This window comes from Odocoileus virginianus, chromosome 21 (genome assembly GCF_023699985.2).
Source record: "Odocoileus virginianus isolate 20LAN1187 ecotype Illinois chromosome 21, Ovbor_1.2, whole genome shotgun sequence".
Lineage (NCBI taxonomy): Eukaryota > Metazoa > Chordata > Mammalia > Artiodactyla > Cervidae > Odocoileus > Odocoileus virginianus.
This window is the reverse complement of record NC_069694.1, coordinates 50,260,650-50,280,003: the sequence shown is the minus strand read 5'-3', so window position 1 is coordinate 50,280,003 and position 19,354 is coordinate 50,260,650. Positions and strand designations below refer to the sequence as shown.

Genomic DNA, 19,354 nt, shown 5'->3' with positions numbered 1-19,354 from the left:
GGGTAGAATTTACTGTAATTTGATTTTAGAATGGTATAAAGCTCCAAAAAAGCTACAGAATGGCAAAATTGATGGAGCCGTGATTTCACATAAGAATAAATTGATATGAATCCCAAATTATAAACTCATTGAATGGTGCACTGGATCGTTCGTTCATGGCCACTGTTGTAGATTACAATAGTGACATAAACATTCCTAAAGGAAAGATAATGGAGACTCTTTACAGCTAGATGCAAAGAAAATGGACACTAAGATTAAAAAATTCACGTCTTTAGAATTGACAGTCTTACCTCAGTAGCAGTGCTCTGATTAGCTCCATTTTCCAGCAAATATTTCACCACATCAATGTGATTCTCTTGGGCAGCCATGTATAAAGGAGTGAAGCCATTCTGAGGACAAACAGTGAAACAGGGGTCTTCAATCATTTGTCAAGTTTAAACCAGGGAAGAATACAAGACGAGGAAAGAATGAATACTATGAAGAAAAATTTTGAAATGTTGAAACAAATAACATACCTTCACACTGAAGAAATCATACCTGCATTTACCATCATAAAATTAGACAAAATCAAAGTTAACTAATTCCCACCTATGATATTTCAAAGGAGGAGAAATGAAAGAAATAGCCCCCTCATTTCCTGCCTTCATTTCAGTATCAGAGATTCACATCTCTTATCACCCAACACTGTGTTAAAACTAAAGATATTTAGTGCCTAAATATCTATATAATTCTATAGTATATAGAATTCTCATTATATACACTATCTATATAAAGCAATATTAATGTAATATCTCCTGTATTTATCAATTCATAAGCCATTTAAACAGATGATCATTATCTTGAATATACACATTTTAACCTCTTAAAGATATGAAATATTACTCATATCAAAATAGGCTGGGAGAACTTATAAATCTGGTTGAAAATTTTAAAATCTGTATTTCAATGTTCTGCCTGAGGTAGCATGATTTATACTGAACCCTCTTTACTTTTTAAAATCCATTCTGAAATTCTATTATTCATTAATTCTCATATTCATTTACTCAATTATTTACAAAAATCCAAGCACTGGTAGCTGGGCTATTGCTGAGAAATGATGACAAACAAGACAGACATCTGCCCTCCTGGAGAACATACTACAGTAATTTGACAATATCATGTAGTCATAGTTTTTTCAAAGCATTTACATTTTATAAATGAATTTCAAACTAAGTTTAAACTGGCAAATTTTATTTTCATTAGAACCTTTGCAATATGTAATATTTTATTAAGGTAAAAACCCATAAAGCTTTATTTTTAAAAACACATGAAATAATTCATAAACTATCAAAACAATATTCTCTCAAAATTATGTCAGAATCTTAAACACAGTTGGTTCCCTTAAAACTTGAATGCATTAATGAGAATAAGTAAAAATACAGATGAAACTTCAGGGAGTTTCAAAAACTTACAAGGAAAGAAAAATAGCTTTTTTGGAAAATTCTTCCGTATACATTGTATAAGTGTGGAAACATTATTCAAAATGGTCAAGATACAGCAAAATATAAGTACACAAGGGTATAAGTAGAATGGGCTTCCCAGGTGGCTCAGTGGTAAAGAACCCACCTGCCAATGCAGGAGACGTGGGTTTGATCCCTGGGTGGGGAAGATCCCCTGGAGGAGGGCATGGCAACCCACTCCAGTATTTTTGCCTGGGAAATCCCATGGACAGAGGAAGCTGGCAGGCCACAGTCCATGCGGTCACAAAGAGTCAGACATAACTGAGCAACTGAGCATGCACACACAAATACCAGTGGAATAAGAAAAGTAATTTAAAATCTGATTACAAAGGAAAATTTGTAGGTTTCAAATGATGGTGGAAATTTTAAAACAAAGAAATATTACAAGAGGAATGAACTGACAGTTTTGTAGGATTCAGGAATAACTAGCTAGTTGGAGAGCATATTTTTTTAAAAAACATAGAAAACAGGTGAAATCTTATGTATTTTAAGAACTGAAGAGGTGGCGGAAGGATGGAATTAGAGATTCAAAGGAAGGGAAAGCCAGTGAGGATGGTTACAAACAATGAGTGGGTGTGGACTGGGGCTCCTTCACGACAAGTAAAAGGCAGAGATACCAAAAGAGAAAAAGAACTTTGAACAGAATAAAATAATTTGCTTACATGTTTCCCTCAGACAGAACCTTGTGTGTGGATCAGGAGAAAGGTAAATAGACTGTGGCTGCCAGATGGCAGGGGGAAGGAACAATGGGCCATCCTTAGGCTTCTGTCTTGGGTCGTGGACTTTAAAGGGACCTCCTCTTGCTGACCAGGGTAAGGGATCCAGAAAGCTAAGGGGACATGCCCTCTCTGATCCTGCAGCTCCTCTGCCCTCAGATCACACATCAGACACCCAGAGTCCCCTCCCATGCAGCCCCAAGTGTGTTTCAGTGCTGTCTCAGACTTCTTCCTTGGGATCACCCTCTTAAGGGTCCACTGGCAGGCACACCCTGCAGATGGCTGAATGAAAGTGAAAGTTAAAGTGAAGTCGCTGACACGTGTCCAACTCTTTGAGACCCCATGGACTGTATAGCCTACCAGGCTACTCTGTCCATGGGATTTTCCAGGCAAGAATACTGGAGTGGGTTGCCATTTCCTTCTCCAGGAGATCTTCCCCAACCCGGGGATCGAACCTGGGTCTCCTGCATTGTAGGCAGATGCTTTACTGTCTGAGCTACCAGGGAAGTCTAAGATGGTTGAAGAGTGGTCCTCAAATATATCCACATCCTAACCCCCAGAACTTGTAAACATTACCTATAATGGTAAAAGGAATTTTGCAGATGTGACCAAGTTAAAGATTTTGAGATGAGGAGATTAACCTGAATTACCCAGGTGGGCTTGATGTAATCACAAAAGGTTTTTACAAGAGGGAGGCAGCAGGTCAGAAAGAGATTTACTCAGAGCATTCAGTAGGAATCAGTAGTGCCAGCACCTTGACATTAACCTTATAGGACTGATTTTAGACTTCAGAATTCTAAAATTATAAAAGAATAATAAAAGGATAAATTGTGGGTTTTTTTTTTTACTACAGTTTGACATTTTTCATTGAAGGATGATTGCTTTATACCATTGTGTTGCTCTCTGTCATACATCAGCATGAATCAGCCATAGGTTGCATATGTCCCCTCCCTCTCGAACCTCCCTCCCTCCTTCCACCCCATCCCACCCCTTTAGGTTGTCGCAGAACACTGGTTTTGGCTCACTGAGACATACAGCAAATTCCCACTGACTATCTATTTTACATATGGTAACGTGTATGTTTTCATGCTCTTCTCTCCATTCATCCCACCTCGCCTTCCTTCCTACTGTGTCCACAAGTCTGTTCTCTATGTCTGCAGCTCCACTGCTGCGCTGCAAATAGGTTCACCAGCACCATCTTTCCAGACTGCATACACGTGTTAATATACAAAGACTGAATTGTGTTATTTTAAGTCACTGAACTTGTGATAACTGTGACAGCAGCCACAGGAGTCTAACACACGCTACTAGAAGTGTTTGTGAGGAAGAGTGCAAGTAACAGATGAACAGAGCCTGAATGTACAGGTTGGCGTGTCTGTACCTTTACACATGACGTTCCTGCGGCATGGACGGAGCCTAGGGTGAGGAAGGGGAGGGGGCCAGAGTCCAGAATCAGTCCCAATCCTGCCAAGAATGAACTCCAAGGTTTTTAAGAAGTCTAAATTCGGACTTATCATATCGCTAGAAAGATATATTTATCAATGTAGGAGGATGTGGGCGTGTTCAGTTGCTTCAGTCGTGTCCAGCTCTTCGCAACCCTATGGACTGTAGCCCACCAGGCTCCTCTGTCCATGGGATTCTCCAGGAAAGAACACTGGAGTGGGTGGCTGTGCCCTCCTCCGGGGGATAATTCCCGACCCAGGGATTGAACCCATGTCTCCTGAATCTTCTGCATCACAGGCGGATTCTTTACTGCTGAGCCACTGGGGAAACCCAATGTAGCAGGATTTGATAGTGTATTAGCTTGATACATAACTTTTAATTTAAAAATATGCTATGAGTGGACCTCTTCTGCACTCTTGTCCTGGGCCCTGTAAGCGTTAATGGTAGACTAGAATAATGGACAAGAAAAGGGAAAACCTAAAAAACAGAGAAATATCAAGGGTGACAGTGTATAGTGTCTAGGGGAGAAAGGCAATGACAAATGTCCAGGATCTTGGTTAGGGGGCACCCTGATCACCATTTGCTCTTTGTGCCACAACCTCAGCATGCAAGGGCTTCCAGCAGAGTGTGGGATGCAGATGTGAAGAACAATGAAAATAAAAATGATTTATTGAACACATGCTATATATCATTCACTGTGAGAAATGCTTTGAATATATGGCTTCAAATTACTATGACCAAATGTCTCAGTTGCCTGGGACGGTCTAAGTCTATGAATAGTATCTTGGAGTAATTATTAGTAGAGTCTCAGTTCAGGTGATAAACTAAAAGGCCCAATACTATCTCAAATATTTAAAATTGTGCTATAACACTGGTATTATTATCCTCATTTGCAATAAGGCAGCGAGGGATCAAGTATTAGGTAACTTTGCCAAAATCTCACAGGTATTAAGTGAACTGGAAGCGACAGGCAGGAGGCAGTCCATGGAGAGCCTTCTTCCCTACAAAGGACCTGATCCTGTGGATGTGTGGGTCTCGGCCCGGCTGTGTGATAGAATCTCCTGTGAAACTTGTAAGAAAGCCTAGGGACTACCCTGCTTCCCCTGAAGTGGAGTCTCCAGATATGAAATCAACACACATGCATTAAAAAAAAATTTTTTTTGTTGTTAAACTACCTTTAGGACTTTGTTATAGGCGATGCAGGAAACTACATGGTTTTTGGCAGGGATCACATTTGCATTTCGGAAAGGTCACTCTGGTGACCACAAATGCCTTGGTTTGGGATGGTAGGGGACAGAAATTGAACAATGGGATTAATCAGCTTTTGCAATATTTGAGATAGTGTATGGGAAAGATGAAGGACACATGAGCTAAGACATCATCTTTGCTAAGAAGGAAGGGGAGCTATTTACTGTTACTAAATGTGTGAAGTAAGAAGGCAGTAAAGATTTACTACAGGTGCTAAAGATGTTGGAAATTACCCTTCCTTCGCTTACTGATGCTATCTAGTAAGAATTAGTCTACCAGACAATATGAAACACATCTCTGGGTAATTGGGAAAGGACATGGTAACACTTTAACACCACTGTCAATTTTATAGGGAAGCTTTTATCTTCCTACATTGATAGTTCCTCAACACAGAATTATTGGCTCCTGTGTCCATGTATATAAGTACTTTCCAATAAATTATGTCTCCATGTTTTTCTGTAATAGTCTGACTGCATGTAGGCATCAAAGTATACATATTTCCTCCTTGTTGGTATCAAAAAGTCAGAGGGACTTCCCTGGTGGTCCAGTGGTTAAAACTGCACGTTTCCAATACCTGGATTTCCAATGCCTGGGTTTAATCCCTGGTCAGGGAACTAGATCCCACATGCCACAACTAAAGATCCTGCATGCCACAACTAAGACCTGCCACAGACAAAGAAATAAATACATATTTAAAAATAAATAAATACAATAAATTAAATATTTGTTGTCAGAGTAGTTCTAAGGTGACCAACAGAAGCCTCTACCAACTGGTTATTAAGTATTTTGAATGCTGTTCCTCTCCATAGCAATTACTAATTATTTGCCATTCATTTATATTTATTCACTAAACAAAACTATGTTTGGTGACTTCACTGCCAGGCATTGTTCTCAATTCCAGTGATTCAAAAATGAAGGCTCCCTGTTTATGAGGAGTTCGTGGTCCACAGCCTGAGATGGACAAGTAAGCAAACTTTAGTATTACAATTCAGTGAGCACATATCTAGTTAAGTTTCTTTAAATAAAAATTATGTGTTGGATACAAGGAGAACATAAAGGGACACAGAACTCAACTGGATAAAAAAATTATATCTGAAGGAAACCCTGGGAGTGACCCTTGGAGTGTCATTTGAGCTTGAGCTAAGCTTAAAAACACAGAATTTAGGCACAGAAGTAGAGAAGGTTTTCCAAAAAGAGGAAAGCCCATGAGAAGAAAAATCCTGACCATATAGGGATTTCCAGAAAATTCACTGTGACAAGTGAGGAGAACAGGCTGAGACGGACAGGGATCAGCACCCATCCATCACTCTAAGACACCTGAATTTTATTCTAAAGTCTTGGGAGTCACTGAAGGGTTTTAGGGCTTCCTAGGTGGCGCTAGTAGTAAAGAATCTGCTTGCCAGTGCAGGAGACATTAAGAGATGCATGTTCAATCCCTGGGTTGGGAAAATCCCCTGGAGGAGAGCATGGCAAACCATTCTAGTAATCTTGCCTGGAGAATCCCACAGACACAAAAGCCTGGCGGGCTACAGTCCACAAGGTCACACAGATTCGGACATAAACGAAGTGGCTTCGCATGCACACACAAAGGGTTTTAAGCAGGCGTTTGGCATGTTCACATTTGCATTTTAAAGAGATTAAGTTGCCAGAATGGGGAGGATGAATTAGAAAATGGTCAGAGAATAGTCTGGAAGAGTAGAAAGAAGGTTTTTGTAATAATTCAGATGAGAAATGAGGATTAGAAATATTTAATATGATTTGGGGATTTTGAACTGTCATTAACTATTTATATGTATTTATGTGCTACTTAAAGATTGGAAGTGGTTTCAGTCTGCATGATCTATTAGTCATTATAACATTTCTCAGATTTATTGAAAAGTTGTAAGACTTTTCTTCAAATCCAGAAATTATATTTTGCAGAACTGAAACACTTGCAATATTACCAAAAATACTTTCCCTACTTTCATTAGTGATATAACTATGAACCAATAATGAGGTTTTAGTCATTGGAGAGAAAATTTTTTGGTAATTGGATTATTTGGGAAAATTTAATGAACATGAGCTAATAATTTTCCTATCAAATGTAGATTTATTGCAGTTTTGGGAACATTTTAATGGAATTAATCTATTGCTACCTGTATGTCATTTCAAAGAAGTTATTTAGCAACAGATAATGTGAGTATGAAAAGTAATGAATGGATTAGAATCAAAGTTCTAGATAAGGACCAAAACTCTAGGAACTATCATTATCACCAATTTTTAACAAATCTTAACTTTTCAGACTTAATTGTGCCAGAACATATAAGCTTATTCTTCTACTACACAAATTAAGATTTATCAGTTGGATGATTTGAAATGGTTGATTATACAAAATCACTTTTATCTTAACATAAGAGTCAATGTTACTATTCAATTCAATAGGTATTTTTTAAAAAATTAGATACAACTGACACATTATATTAGTTTCAGGTGCATAACATAATGATTTAAAGGTTATACATATTGAAGCCCAGTTATCTTCTAAGATCATAAATAATTTTTATAATCATGAAAACTTAAAAAAAAGGTCTTTCTTAACAACACCAGATTTGTTCTAAAGTTTTTCACTTTAGCACTGGACTAGGTGCTTTGAGGGAGAAGGCAATGGCACCCCACTCCAGTGTTCTTGCCTGGAAAACCCCATGGACGGGGGAGCCTGGGGGGCTGCCGTCTATGGGGTCCCACAGAGTCGGACACGACTGAAGTGACTTAGCAGCAGCAGCAGCAGGTGCTTTCAGAGTAACAATTATGAATATAATATTGTTCCTGCCCTCAAGAGCAGAAAATGCAACAGAATTCATTGATTACTACACAGATACAGAATCATAGCACAAGACATATTATAATTGCCAAAAGAGAAACATGAATAAATGCTCTCAGAGCACTAAAGAGTGAGCGATTAACACTGAAAAACGGTATCATTGGCCTAAGCACACAGATCTGAGAGGAAATTAGGAACTAATGAAATCAAATGGGTAGATCTAGAGAAAATGAAATGTTCTTTACAGATTTTCTTTTTCCTTGTTTCATTTTCTCTATCTCTCAAGAAATGTGGTTTTTGTCTGAAAAGTTAAAAGATTCTTACAGTCTAAAAATTAAAAGAAAAAATTCAAAGATCTCTTAGGCTCCTAACAAAACTGCAATTCACGTTTAGCATATTACTACCCAGCTAAAGATAAACTTTGGGTAATTTTATAAATCAAGAATGAGCTAAAATAGTAGAAAATGATTGTGGAAACTTCAAATGGTGTATAAACTAATTTCTCTATAACTGCTCACTATAATTTTATTTGTTCTTAATTTCAGTTCTATGCTGCTAAAATTAAGTATATTTCAATGATTAAAAAAAACTGTCCTATTTTTCTAGATGAAAATGTCATATCTAAAAGGAGACTCATCATTTTACAATTGAGGAAATTTTAACCCAGAGACTGAGTGAACTTTCAAGTGGACGGGGCAGCGAAAGAGGTTAAGCAGAGACCAGAAGGTTTGTTGTTGTTTAGTTGATAAGTCATATCCAGCTCTTTTGATCCCAAGGACTGTAGCCCACCAGGCTCCTCTGTGCATGAGATTTCCCAGACAAGAATACTGGAGTGGGTTGCCGTTCCCTTCTCCAGGGGATCTTCCCAACCCAGGGGTCGAACCCGCATCTCCTGCACTGGCAGGCAGATTCTTTACCACTGAGCCACCTGGGAAGCCTGGAATAGGGGGTCAGTAGGAAGTAAATGGCACAGCAGAGTCCAAGATGCTTGTGGTAACTATCCCTTTCCTTCTCATCTTTCAAGCCCTGACACGTGTCACCCTCCCTGGGAGGCCTCATCCACACCCATAACCATGCTTAACTTGTGGTAGAGGTTAAATAGCTGGTAAATGGATGAATCAATAAAGTGGAACAGGACCCAAGATTTTTTTATGTCTGTCCTGGTTTTAAAATATGTCTACCACTTCTTTTCCCATAAAGTTTATTACAGAATATTGAGTAGAGCTTCCTATGCTGTAAAGTAGGTTCTTATTGATTATCTATTTTATATATAGTGGTATGTATACGAAAATCCCCAAAAAGAATAGACATAGGTATAACTGAATCACTTTGCTGTACAATGGAAACTAACACAGCATTGTAAATCAATCAACAATTCTCCAATATAAAATAAAAATTTACCAAAAAAGAGCACTGCATATGTCTAAAAGCTCAAATCTTATGTATATATCATGACAGAATTCTGGAGAAGAACTGCATTGTTGGCAACGGTACCTTAAAAAATAAAAATATAAGTAAAAATTTTAAATTCATACACAAAAGTAAAACAAAATGGGTCTGCAAATTCTTTGACACTCCTCTCTTCAAAAGGTGGAGCCTAATTCTCTTTCCCTCAAGTGTGGGCTAACTTAGTACTTTGCTTCCAACGCACTGATTACGGTGGAATTGATGATGTGTGACTCCTGAGGCCACGGTTTATAGTCCCTATCCTATTACTAGGTCTCGCTGGGGTTGTCTGCTCTGAAGGAAATGAGCTGCTATGTCACGTTAACATTCAAACAGCCTGTGGAGAGACTCAAAAGAAGAAGAACGGAAACTTCCCACCAGCAGTTAGCACCGACTTGTCAACCACGAGACAGAAAGCCACCTTGGGACTGAATCCTCCAGCCCCAGGAAAGCGCTGGTCAGCATCTTCACTACAGCCTCGTAAGAGACTCTGGGCCACAATGTCACAGTTAAGCTACTAATGAACTCCTGGTTCACATATACTGTAATGATAACATGCGTTTATTACTGTTTCAGGCCATGAAGTTTTGGGATAATTTGTCACATAGCAATAACTAACTGACACAACGTCCAACAAAGTCACATACGGTCTGGCCATGGCCTACCTTGCAGACCACATCTCTTACCACTCCTACTCTAAACTACTCCCTTTCTGTTTACAAAAGAAATTCAGATCCTAATTTTGTTTCGTTTTGTTTTCAAATTTTCTAATCATATAACTCTCTTTACATGTTATCTAACCTAAAAACTTTGAGAACAAAATATTAAACAGGGGTCCTCTGTTTGATGTTGAGTGAGTTACAACTGTTCAACAATGTCTTCCTTATTTCCAGACTATCAGGACAGTCATTTGTAAACTGTAGAGTTCCAAGGAGGTATATCAGGGTCCCTCCTAGTAGAATAGTGAGTTTTATGTAAGTTATCACTGCTTGAAAACACAAAGACAGAGCAGCATAATTTCATAGTCATGTGTTACTTTTCCTTTAGTATTTTGCAATTGAAAATGATATAGTCTTTGCATTAATAAGAAGAAATGACTGAAGTAGGCAGTTTGTATATATTTGCTTACATGGAGCAATCTATATTTCAGAGAGTTTGAAAACCACAGCTTTAAGTATTTATAACACTCTTAATTGCCTGTGTCATTTGCCAGTGGATAAAAACATTACATATACTCTCCATATCTACTGGAAAACTCATCAACAAGTTACACAATCAGTCCTAAAAGTAGAAAATGGTAATGGCTATAAATAGCTCTGGGCTTCCCAGGTGGCGCTAGTGGTAAAGAATCCACCTGTCAATGCAGGAGACATCAGAGGCATCAGACTTGGGTTCTATCCCTGGGTAGGGAAGATCCCCTGGAGAAAGAAATGACAACCCACTGCTGTATTCTTGCTGGGAAAATCCCAAAGACAGAGGAGCCTGGCGGGCTCCAGTCCATGGGGCCACAGAGTCGGACACGACTGAGCACATAAATAACTCTGGGTTTGAACTCAGCAAAAGTAGAATTTCCTTTTTGATGAAACCTTCTGTCTTTTGCAGGAAGGTCACTATCAAGATTTAGCTTTTTCACAGAGCAGAATTCTTCAGCAGCCTTAGCTATGACGTGCTCAGAGGCTCTTTGTCATGTACCAGTTAGCACTGGTTAGGAATCACTCCTCTAGTTTCTATTCCAAATACTATGTATCATCTTCTTCTTGAATTAACATTATGAGACATAAGGTTAGAAAGCGTCCCTAAATTATCACATAGCTTTAAAGTCAGGATGATTCAAATTATTTGCCTAAAATACCATAAATGCGCAGCTGCAAAGGATGTAAAAAGCCAATGAGTACTAATTGCAGTCACAAAAATAAAGGCTACTTTGTGTACTTTAGGGGTGTGCTTAGGGCAAAAGAACAAAAGATACAATTATCCACTTGCTTAGTAGTTAAGAAGGCATTTTATTAATTAAAATGTCATATAATTTTTCTCAGATAATCTAAACATGATGATTCCTTACAAGGGTTAGGATATTATATGTTATTATAACCAACTTTTCTCCAAAGGTCCTCTTTAAAGGATTATAGCTAAACTATTACATGACTCTAAAACGATTAATACTAAATTTTTCTAGGAAGGTTAAACTTTATGAAGTGTTTGCTATGTCGTCATGTTTCATCCCCACCCCATGTTATTAAGGTCAGTTAAGACTATGGCTGGGGCTTCCTTACTGGTCAAGTGGTTAAGAATCTGCCTTGCACTGAAGGGGACTCGGGTTTGGTCCCGCGCCGGGGAACTAAGACCCCACATGCCTTGGAGCCGCTAAGCCTGAGCGGCTCAACCAGAGAGTCTGTATACTGCAACAAAAGATTCTACATGATGCAACACGGAGGCCACACGCTGCCAAATAAATAAATATTAAGGAAAAAAAGAAGATCGTCGTCCACAGTCATTCACCCAAGGGCACACCACAAGTGGTATGGTCAGGGTCTGAACCCCGAATGACTCCAAATGCAGTGCTCCTTCCTCTTCCCTCAGCTGCCCCCTTCAACCAGAATTACACTGCCTCAGATCAAACAGACTTTTCTCTAGTAATCGGACAACTAGCCTTCTCTCAGACTCTTCACTAGAGTCATTAGAAATGCTGTGACTTGCTTGATGAAGAATGTCCAAGTGCACTCTTAAGCCTAAGAATCCTTCCAGTCTTTATTTCTAGTAACTAAGAAATTTAGGGTAGTGGTGCTAAGGAGAGAGAAGGCTACATACTTTATATTTACTATTCAACCCTAACAGCCGAGTGAAATAAGTAATATATCTCCATATGACTCAAAGAAATTAACATTCGCAGGGATTAAGAAGCATGACTAGGGACTTCCCTGGTGGTCCAGTGGATAAGGCTTCACCTTCCAATGCAGGGGTTGTAGGTTCAATCCCTGGTTGGGGAGCTAAGATCCTACATGCCTCATGGCCAAAAAACAAAAACAAAATATAAAACAGAAGCAATACTGTAACAAATTCAATACAGACCTTTTAAATGGTCCACATCAAAAAAACTTTTAAAAAAAAGAAGTGTGCCTAAATTTTCACACCACTTACCACATGGAGCTGGGATTTGAACCCACATATAACCAATTCTAGAGCTCATGTTCTTTCTACTACACTAATCTGCCATGTGTTTTAGCAGCAAATTTGACAGACAGTATTTTATCACATCTGGATTTTGCCAGCAATCAGAAACATGACTGAAAATACTTGTATTCCCATAATCATTCTTGTCACCTTCTCATGGATAAATTACTAAGAAAACATATGACCTATTTTACATATTTCAAGTTACTCACTTCAGTATACCTTATACATCAACCAGAACCAATTTCTCTAAAACTGTTTTCAACACTTTCCTGCACTGACTGACCTTACTGACCATAATTAAAGACCACGGCTAAAGACAAAGACCTTTTCTACCCTCACCCACTGTCATACTAAGAACAAACCTTCAACGTGTAATAGAGTGTCATTCCAGACCAGCCTCTCATCAGCATTTCTACACTCATCAAGCTCAATTGTACCTTCCGCCATTGTTGTAATTAACCCCATGTGAAAAGTCTTCTGTCTCAGTTTCCCCTCTGCAGACCTTAGCTCCTTCTCACGGCTGGGCTCAGTCCTCTGAGAATTTGTCACTAACAGAATTTAGCCAATTTCAACCTTCCTCTCTATGTGCTTGTGTTAGTCGCTCAGGTGTGTCCGACTCGTTTTGACCTCAGGGGCTGTAGCCCACCAGGCTCCTCTGTCCATGGGATTCTCCAGGCAAGAATACTGGAGTGGGGAGCCATTCCCTTCTCCAGGGGGTCTTCCCGACCCAGGAATCGAACTCAGGTCTCTTGCATTATAGAGGAATTCTTTACCACCTGAGCTATCAGGGAAGCCCCTCTAGAATATAGCCTGTTCCATACAAGTTATACCGAATTGCCTACCATCTTCTGTTATTTACCTTTTCTTGTGTGCTTGTCTGGACTTTGCAAGTAGCCTATACACTTTTTAAAGCAGCTTCCTGCCCCACGCTTGTTCAGAATCTTCCACAGCAATGAGAACTCTGCTGAATACACAGTAAGCACCTAATAAACAGCTTCTGACTAACAGTTTACCCTCAGTTCCTGACATCTATCAAGAGCTTGAAAGTGAAAGTCGCTCAGTCGTGTCCGACTCTTTGAGACCCCATGGACTATATACTCCAGGCCAGAATACTGGAGTGGGTAGCCTTTCCCTTCTCCAGGGGATCCCTTCTCCAGGGGATCTTCCCAACCCAGGGATCGAACCCAGATCTCCCGCATTGCGGGCGGATTCTCTACCAGCTGAGCCACAAGGGAAGCCCTATCAAGAGCTTAGATTTGTGCTTTTCACCTTTCTCATTTAAAATGTAAATTTAACAGGTGATGCAGCACCAGTTCATTCTACAAAGGAGCTAAGGTAGCTGGTGATGTTCTATTCATTCTCACAGAACTCCAAAATACTGAAAACATTTATCTCTGTGTTTTACTTTACAAAGGTAAATAAATACCTCATTACACTGTTAAGCCATTACTGAATAATTACAGTTTATGTTCTAAAATTTGCAAACAAAAAATGAGAAGTCAAATGAATTTTTTAAATAAACATAGAGGAAGCAAATGCATTTTAAAACAAAGTAAATGAAATTTTAAAACTGAAGAAAGCAAATGAATTTTTTTTAATGGAATGCCCAGGATATGGCAATAGGTATTTATTGATGCCTACCCAGGGTCCTTCCACTTTTTTTTTTTTTTCAGTTGATTTAAATACATAGTTTTAATGGATGCTATGGTTGAAATCTTCCACTTTTTAAAAAAGCATTCTGATTTCCTCTTGGAATATCTAAGAGATACTCTAGATATCTGTGTCTTTCCTGACACAGTTCATGTAAATCCAACAAAATTGAACTTCTCTCCTCATCGTCTAGCTCCAGGAAGAGTATCAGATGACTTCAGACAATCAACACTTTTCATTCTCTTACATATAATTAGTGTCTCAAGTTTGGACAAGAGAGTTAAGATGGCCCAATCAGTTAGACTCAGGATTCTCTTATGGAAAGCTGGAGCAGAGTTCCCCATTTTAGCCCTGAGCAAGAAAATGCCTGGCTCTAATCTTAGGTCCACAAGGAAACCCAGGCTAGAATAAAGCTGCAGAATTCACAGCAAAGAGAAAGAGTGAATCTGAGCTCTTGGCTATGAATAGCTGGCAGGGGAGGGAGGACAACAAAAATAATCTAGTACTGGAGTTTAGCATTTATCTATTTCAATATTGTGGGCTTCCCAGGTGGCACAGTGGTAAAGAATCTGCCTGCCAATACAGGAGGTACAAGAGATGCTGGTTTGAATCCTGGATCAGGAAGATCCCCTGGAGTAGAAAATGGCACCCCACTCCAGTATTCTTGCCTGGGAAATTCCATGGACAGAGGAACCTGGTGGGCTACAGTCCATGGGATCCCAAAGAGTTGGACAGGACTGAGCAGCAGGCATGGCATGGCTGCATTTGAATGCTGTATTCATGAAAACTAAGAAAGTCCCTTTTTTATTTACCCAAATATGAAGTAAGTTTTTTCTTGTTTGCAATTGAAGGCATGCTAGTTAATGTGGACATCTACACTAAAATAAAGCTCATATTGCCATTAGTTTAAAATAAAGCATATGCCAGGAAATCCAGAGTATTACAAAGTATATCACAGAAATAGAAGTATTAATAGGGATGCAATCTACAACAAGATGACTACAGCTAACACTACTGTATGGTATATAGGAAGCTGTTAAGAGAGTAAATCCTATGAGTTCTCATCACAAGGAGAAAAATTTTATTTTCTTTCTTATTCTGTTTATAATGTCTATATGAAAAGGTGGATGTCAGCTGAAACTATGTGGTAACTATTCAAAATATATGTAAATCAAACCACCACACTATACACCTTAAGCTTACGTGATCAATAAAACTGAAACTTTTTTCAATAAAACTGAAAAAATAAAAATATAAATTGACTTTTAAGAATAAGGTTAAACAACAAAAAGGCAAGTGGATCATTTTCAGTAGGGAAATAAATTTGCTTATCCAAGCAATAAGATTTAAAATATTTCTGTGTGAATGGCAAATACAAACTATTCAGTGGTAGGTTTTCTCCCATTACTGTTTTTGCACATATAAATGCTAACTTTTATTTAAATTGTTGATAGAAATGGCAAATTTATGTACCCTGGATTAAATGCTTTCTCTACATAAAATTTATATAGTAATCTATATAAATGCTTTTATGTTGCATGTGTAGTAAATGATTTTAATGACAAAAACTAAAAATTAAATTTGCAGATGTTTTAGTAGAACTAATCTGTATAGAAGTAATAAAAATGCTGAAACATCAAAGATGAAAATTTAACATAAAGTTAATTAATATTCACATACTGAAATTAAGTGGAAATTAATTATCGGATACATAGGCTTTAAATACACTTTTCTAGATGTTCAAATTGCTGAATAACATGGATTATTTGGTTCAGAACTTTAGTATGTAATACAATTTACTGGGTATATGTAGCAGGTGCTTTAAAAAATGTGCATTTTGGGGCAGCTTCATAATGATCCAAAACCTTTGAAGCAAGAAGAAATGTGTCACCTCCACAAGCAAAAAATATCGACTACTTGTACAGGTCCATGACATCAAGAAAATTAAGCCAATAACAATCACTGTAGGGTGCTTTTATTTTCCCTGAGCAGAGTAAAATCCCTAAAACTGAAATAATTATTTTGAATTAAGCTATGCATGCATACTAAGTTGCTTCAGTCACATCTGACTCTTTGCAACCCTACCACCCTATGGACTGTAGCTCAACCAGGCTCCTCTGTCCACGGGTTTCTCCAGGCAAGAATACTAGAGTGGGTTGTTGCCATGCTCTTCTTCAGGGGACCTTCCTGACCCAGGGATCAAATCCACGTCTCTTTCTTCTCCTTCATTGGCAGAGGGGGTTATTTACCCCTAGTGCCACCTGGGAAGGGCTGGATTAAGCTAAGAAAAGTGAAAGCATTAGTCTTTGCATTAGCTCTTTGCAACCCCATGGACTACAGCTGGCCAGGTTCCTGTGTCCGTGGAATTCTCCAGTCAAGGAAAGTGAAGTGGGTATCCACTCCCTCCTTCAGCATATTCTCCCCATCCAGGGATCAAACCCCAGTCTTCACATTGCAGGCAGATTCTTTACTGTCTGAGCCGCCAGGGAAGCCCCAAATTAAGCTATAGCACTAACTTAATTGGTTATTGTTTTATTATTTTGAGGTTGATTAAATCTAATAAGGATCAAAGAATTTTGACTCACCATATTAAAATACTCAAAATAAGAATAATGGGTAATAAGTACTTCTCTTGCACATTATACAAAAATATTAAATTAATGCTTACTAAAGAGTTTTCTTATTTCTACTCAGCTGCCTTTGAGAAAATAAAATGCTGCTCTAAGTCTTTAAAAATACACCTAACATCAGAACAATGTATGATTCATCTAGACCAACAAATGCAAAGCCATATTTCTTATAATCCTGCAAACAGCTGCAACTAAGAAACTTAGTTTTGTTAATAAATATAGAAGGCAATCAAATAGCATTTCTTTATCACCTGAGACACGTATCCAGAAAGTCTAAATATTTAATACAAATGACATCATTGCTTCCCTCAGTAATGTCAGTCACTTTTTGCCACTTAATAATTAAAGTACTTTGCAAGCTAATTTAAAAATTAAACCATATAGTTGAGAACATACAGACATCCAACTCTACTGGGTTTCAAACATTTTTTTTCTTAATTTTCCCAAGTAAAAGTTTCCTTTTCTTTGTTTCCAAAATATTTGCTGTAAGTTTTCTCAGTCACTAAATAGTGGTCAGACTTACACTGCAATCCTTACCTCTTGTCCAATGTTAACAATCTGGGATATAAATAACATTTCATTTTGTATCATATTAGACATATTACACCAACAAATTAGAACAAAACTCCAGAATATAAACAGGTTCAGTAATATTTGAATCACAGAGTAGTAGGGCAATAAAAGCCTTAATACAGAACTCTTCCCTTACTAAATATGGGATTTTATCTGTGTTGATTTACCCTTATCTAAGCTCTCATAAAAGCTGCGACAGAGTTAGAGCAGACAGTGCTTCCAGGCAGGCTTGAGATCAAGAAAGAAAATAGATCCATTAAAATAACCAGCCCCACATGATATACTCAATATTTAACAGCTGCTTTACACATCTAGTTCATGACTTGCCAAAGATATAACCTCAAAGAATGAATAATGTAATGATTCAGAAACTCATGTAGACAACATGTGAAACCATTCAGTCATGTACTCAGACTTGGTGTCCCTTGGAGTGTTATTTATAATTTATACTTTGAAATATATTCACATTCACAAAGGATTTTAGGTTACCTAAAATACTTCATACACACATAGAGTTAACATATATACCTATAGTTAAAATAGGGCTATAAAGGCCTTCAATAAACAAACTTTAGTTGCAGAAATCTAGTGGGGATGAGCAGGACCCAGAATGAGCTGGTGTAATCACTGAACACTTGAATTTTGGCAGCCACAGAAATAAGGGAAATGTGAAGATGGTGGGAGTTGCCATATTTTTGGAAAAAGGAAGCTTGCTGATTGTCATCTAGAATCTTAATTTCATACAAGAGACAGAGAAGACACAGAAGCTGGTTGTCTAAGCAGGCCTGAGGCTATTCCTTGGGAGAGTGGGCTCAGGTGCAAAAATGTCAGGGCAAGAATTGTCACTGAACGGAGAGCAAGTTCTCCTCCAGGGAAATAAACTCTAATTAGCACTTGAGGTGACAAGGCTGATTCACGCTATTCCTGAAAGCTATGAGCGTGACATATTCTCCTTGAGTCAGGCGGCCTTACTGCAACTTAGAGGTACCAATAGCAACCCTTCTCTTCAAAAAACTGTGTTTGATCTGCTTAAAAAGTTTGGGTGCATGGAATTCTTGATCTCAAAATAGAAAAGCTAAAATTTGTATCCAGATTATTTTGAGGGAAGATGTACCCTTCAAGTTCACTCGTAAGTGGATATAAATATGCCCCATTCATTCCTTGAAAGTGCAAGTGTTAGTCATTCAGTCATGTCTTTGCAACTCCATGAACCGACGCCCACCAGGCTCCTCTGTTCACGCAATTCTCTAGGCAAAAATACTGGAGTGGGTTTCCATGCCCTCCTCCAGGGGATCTTCCTGACCCAGGGATAGAATCCATGTCTCCTGCATTGCAAGCAGATTCTTTCCTTCTGAGCCACCAGGGAAGTCCAACCCATTCCTTATTCTGCCATTAAAAATCAGATTTTGAACAAAAGCATTGTGATAGTCCTTCCTGAATGCAGTGGCTTCACACTGTACACAGCAACAACCAACTGGCTGTTAGATGTGTTTCTGAAGCATGCCTTCCCACACTTGTCATGGTCTCTGAGATAATAATAATTATTATGTTTTCAAATGATGATGTCTTAACAGATCTAACTGCAAAAGGATTACTACTAGTTTGTGTTCATAAGTCATCATTATTGCAATTGAGCAGAATTCTTATCTTTCTGTTGGCTGTGGCAAGCGAATATCTACTAAAATATGAAAGTACTAAATCAGGTTGCTTTAGACCTAAGCACCTTTAAAGGTCTAAAATTAGGATCTGATTTGTCAATAGACAGTGCTTTTCCTTCCTGGTGTTATAAACTACAATAGTTGAGAAAGCCTGTATTGTGTGAGGTCACTCACAGCATCCTGTAACTTGAGCTCAAACAGTTTCTAGTTACAAAATCAGAAGGTGACAAAAAATTGGTAAAATGGTTCAGGAAAATGTATACTGTTTTAATAATTTCCTCCGGAAACTGAAAGATGATGACAAATATTAGTCATGAAATGATTTTGCCAAAAATAGCTTGCTCTTTACATAAAGTAATATATTAACAGGGTGGGACTTGAAATATACCAAGAAAATCTAGAGAGTAGCTTAGTTTAACAGTTGAAAAAGAAAAAAATAGGATTTTTCTAAGCAAGCAATTTTCTTATCTTTAGCTTTCAAAGTGTGTTTTTCATGTGTAACAAGATAAAAAGAACA

General features: G+C 38.2%; 1 protein-coding gene across 48 annotated transcripts in view; it reads right to left on the bottom strand.

Annotated features, from left to right (window-relative positions):
- Positions 1-19,354, bottom strand: part of ANK2 (ankyrin 2) — a 687,657-nt gene that overhangs the window by 146,369 nt on the left and 521,934 nt on the right. For all 48 annotated transcript variants that reach the window (XM_070452307.1, XM_070452311.1, XM_070452318.1 and 45 more), the window contains one exon: positions 291-389. In XM_070452307.1, the coding sequence (XP_070308408.1) occupies positions 291-389 (99 nt within the window). The remainder of the gene's footprint in view (positions 1-290; positions 390-19,354) is intronic.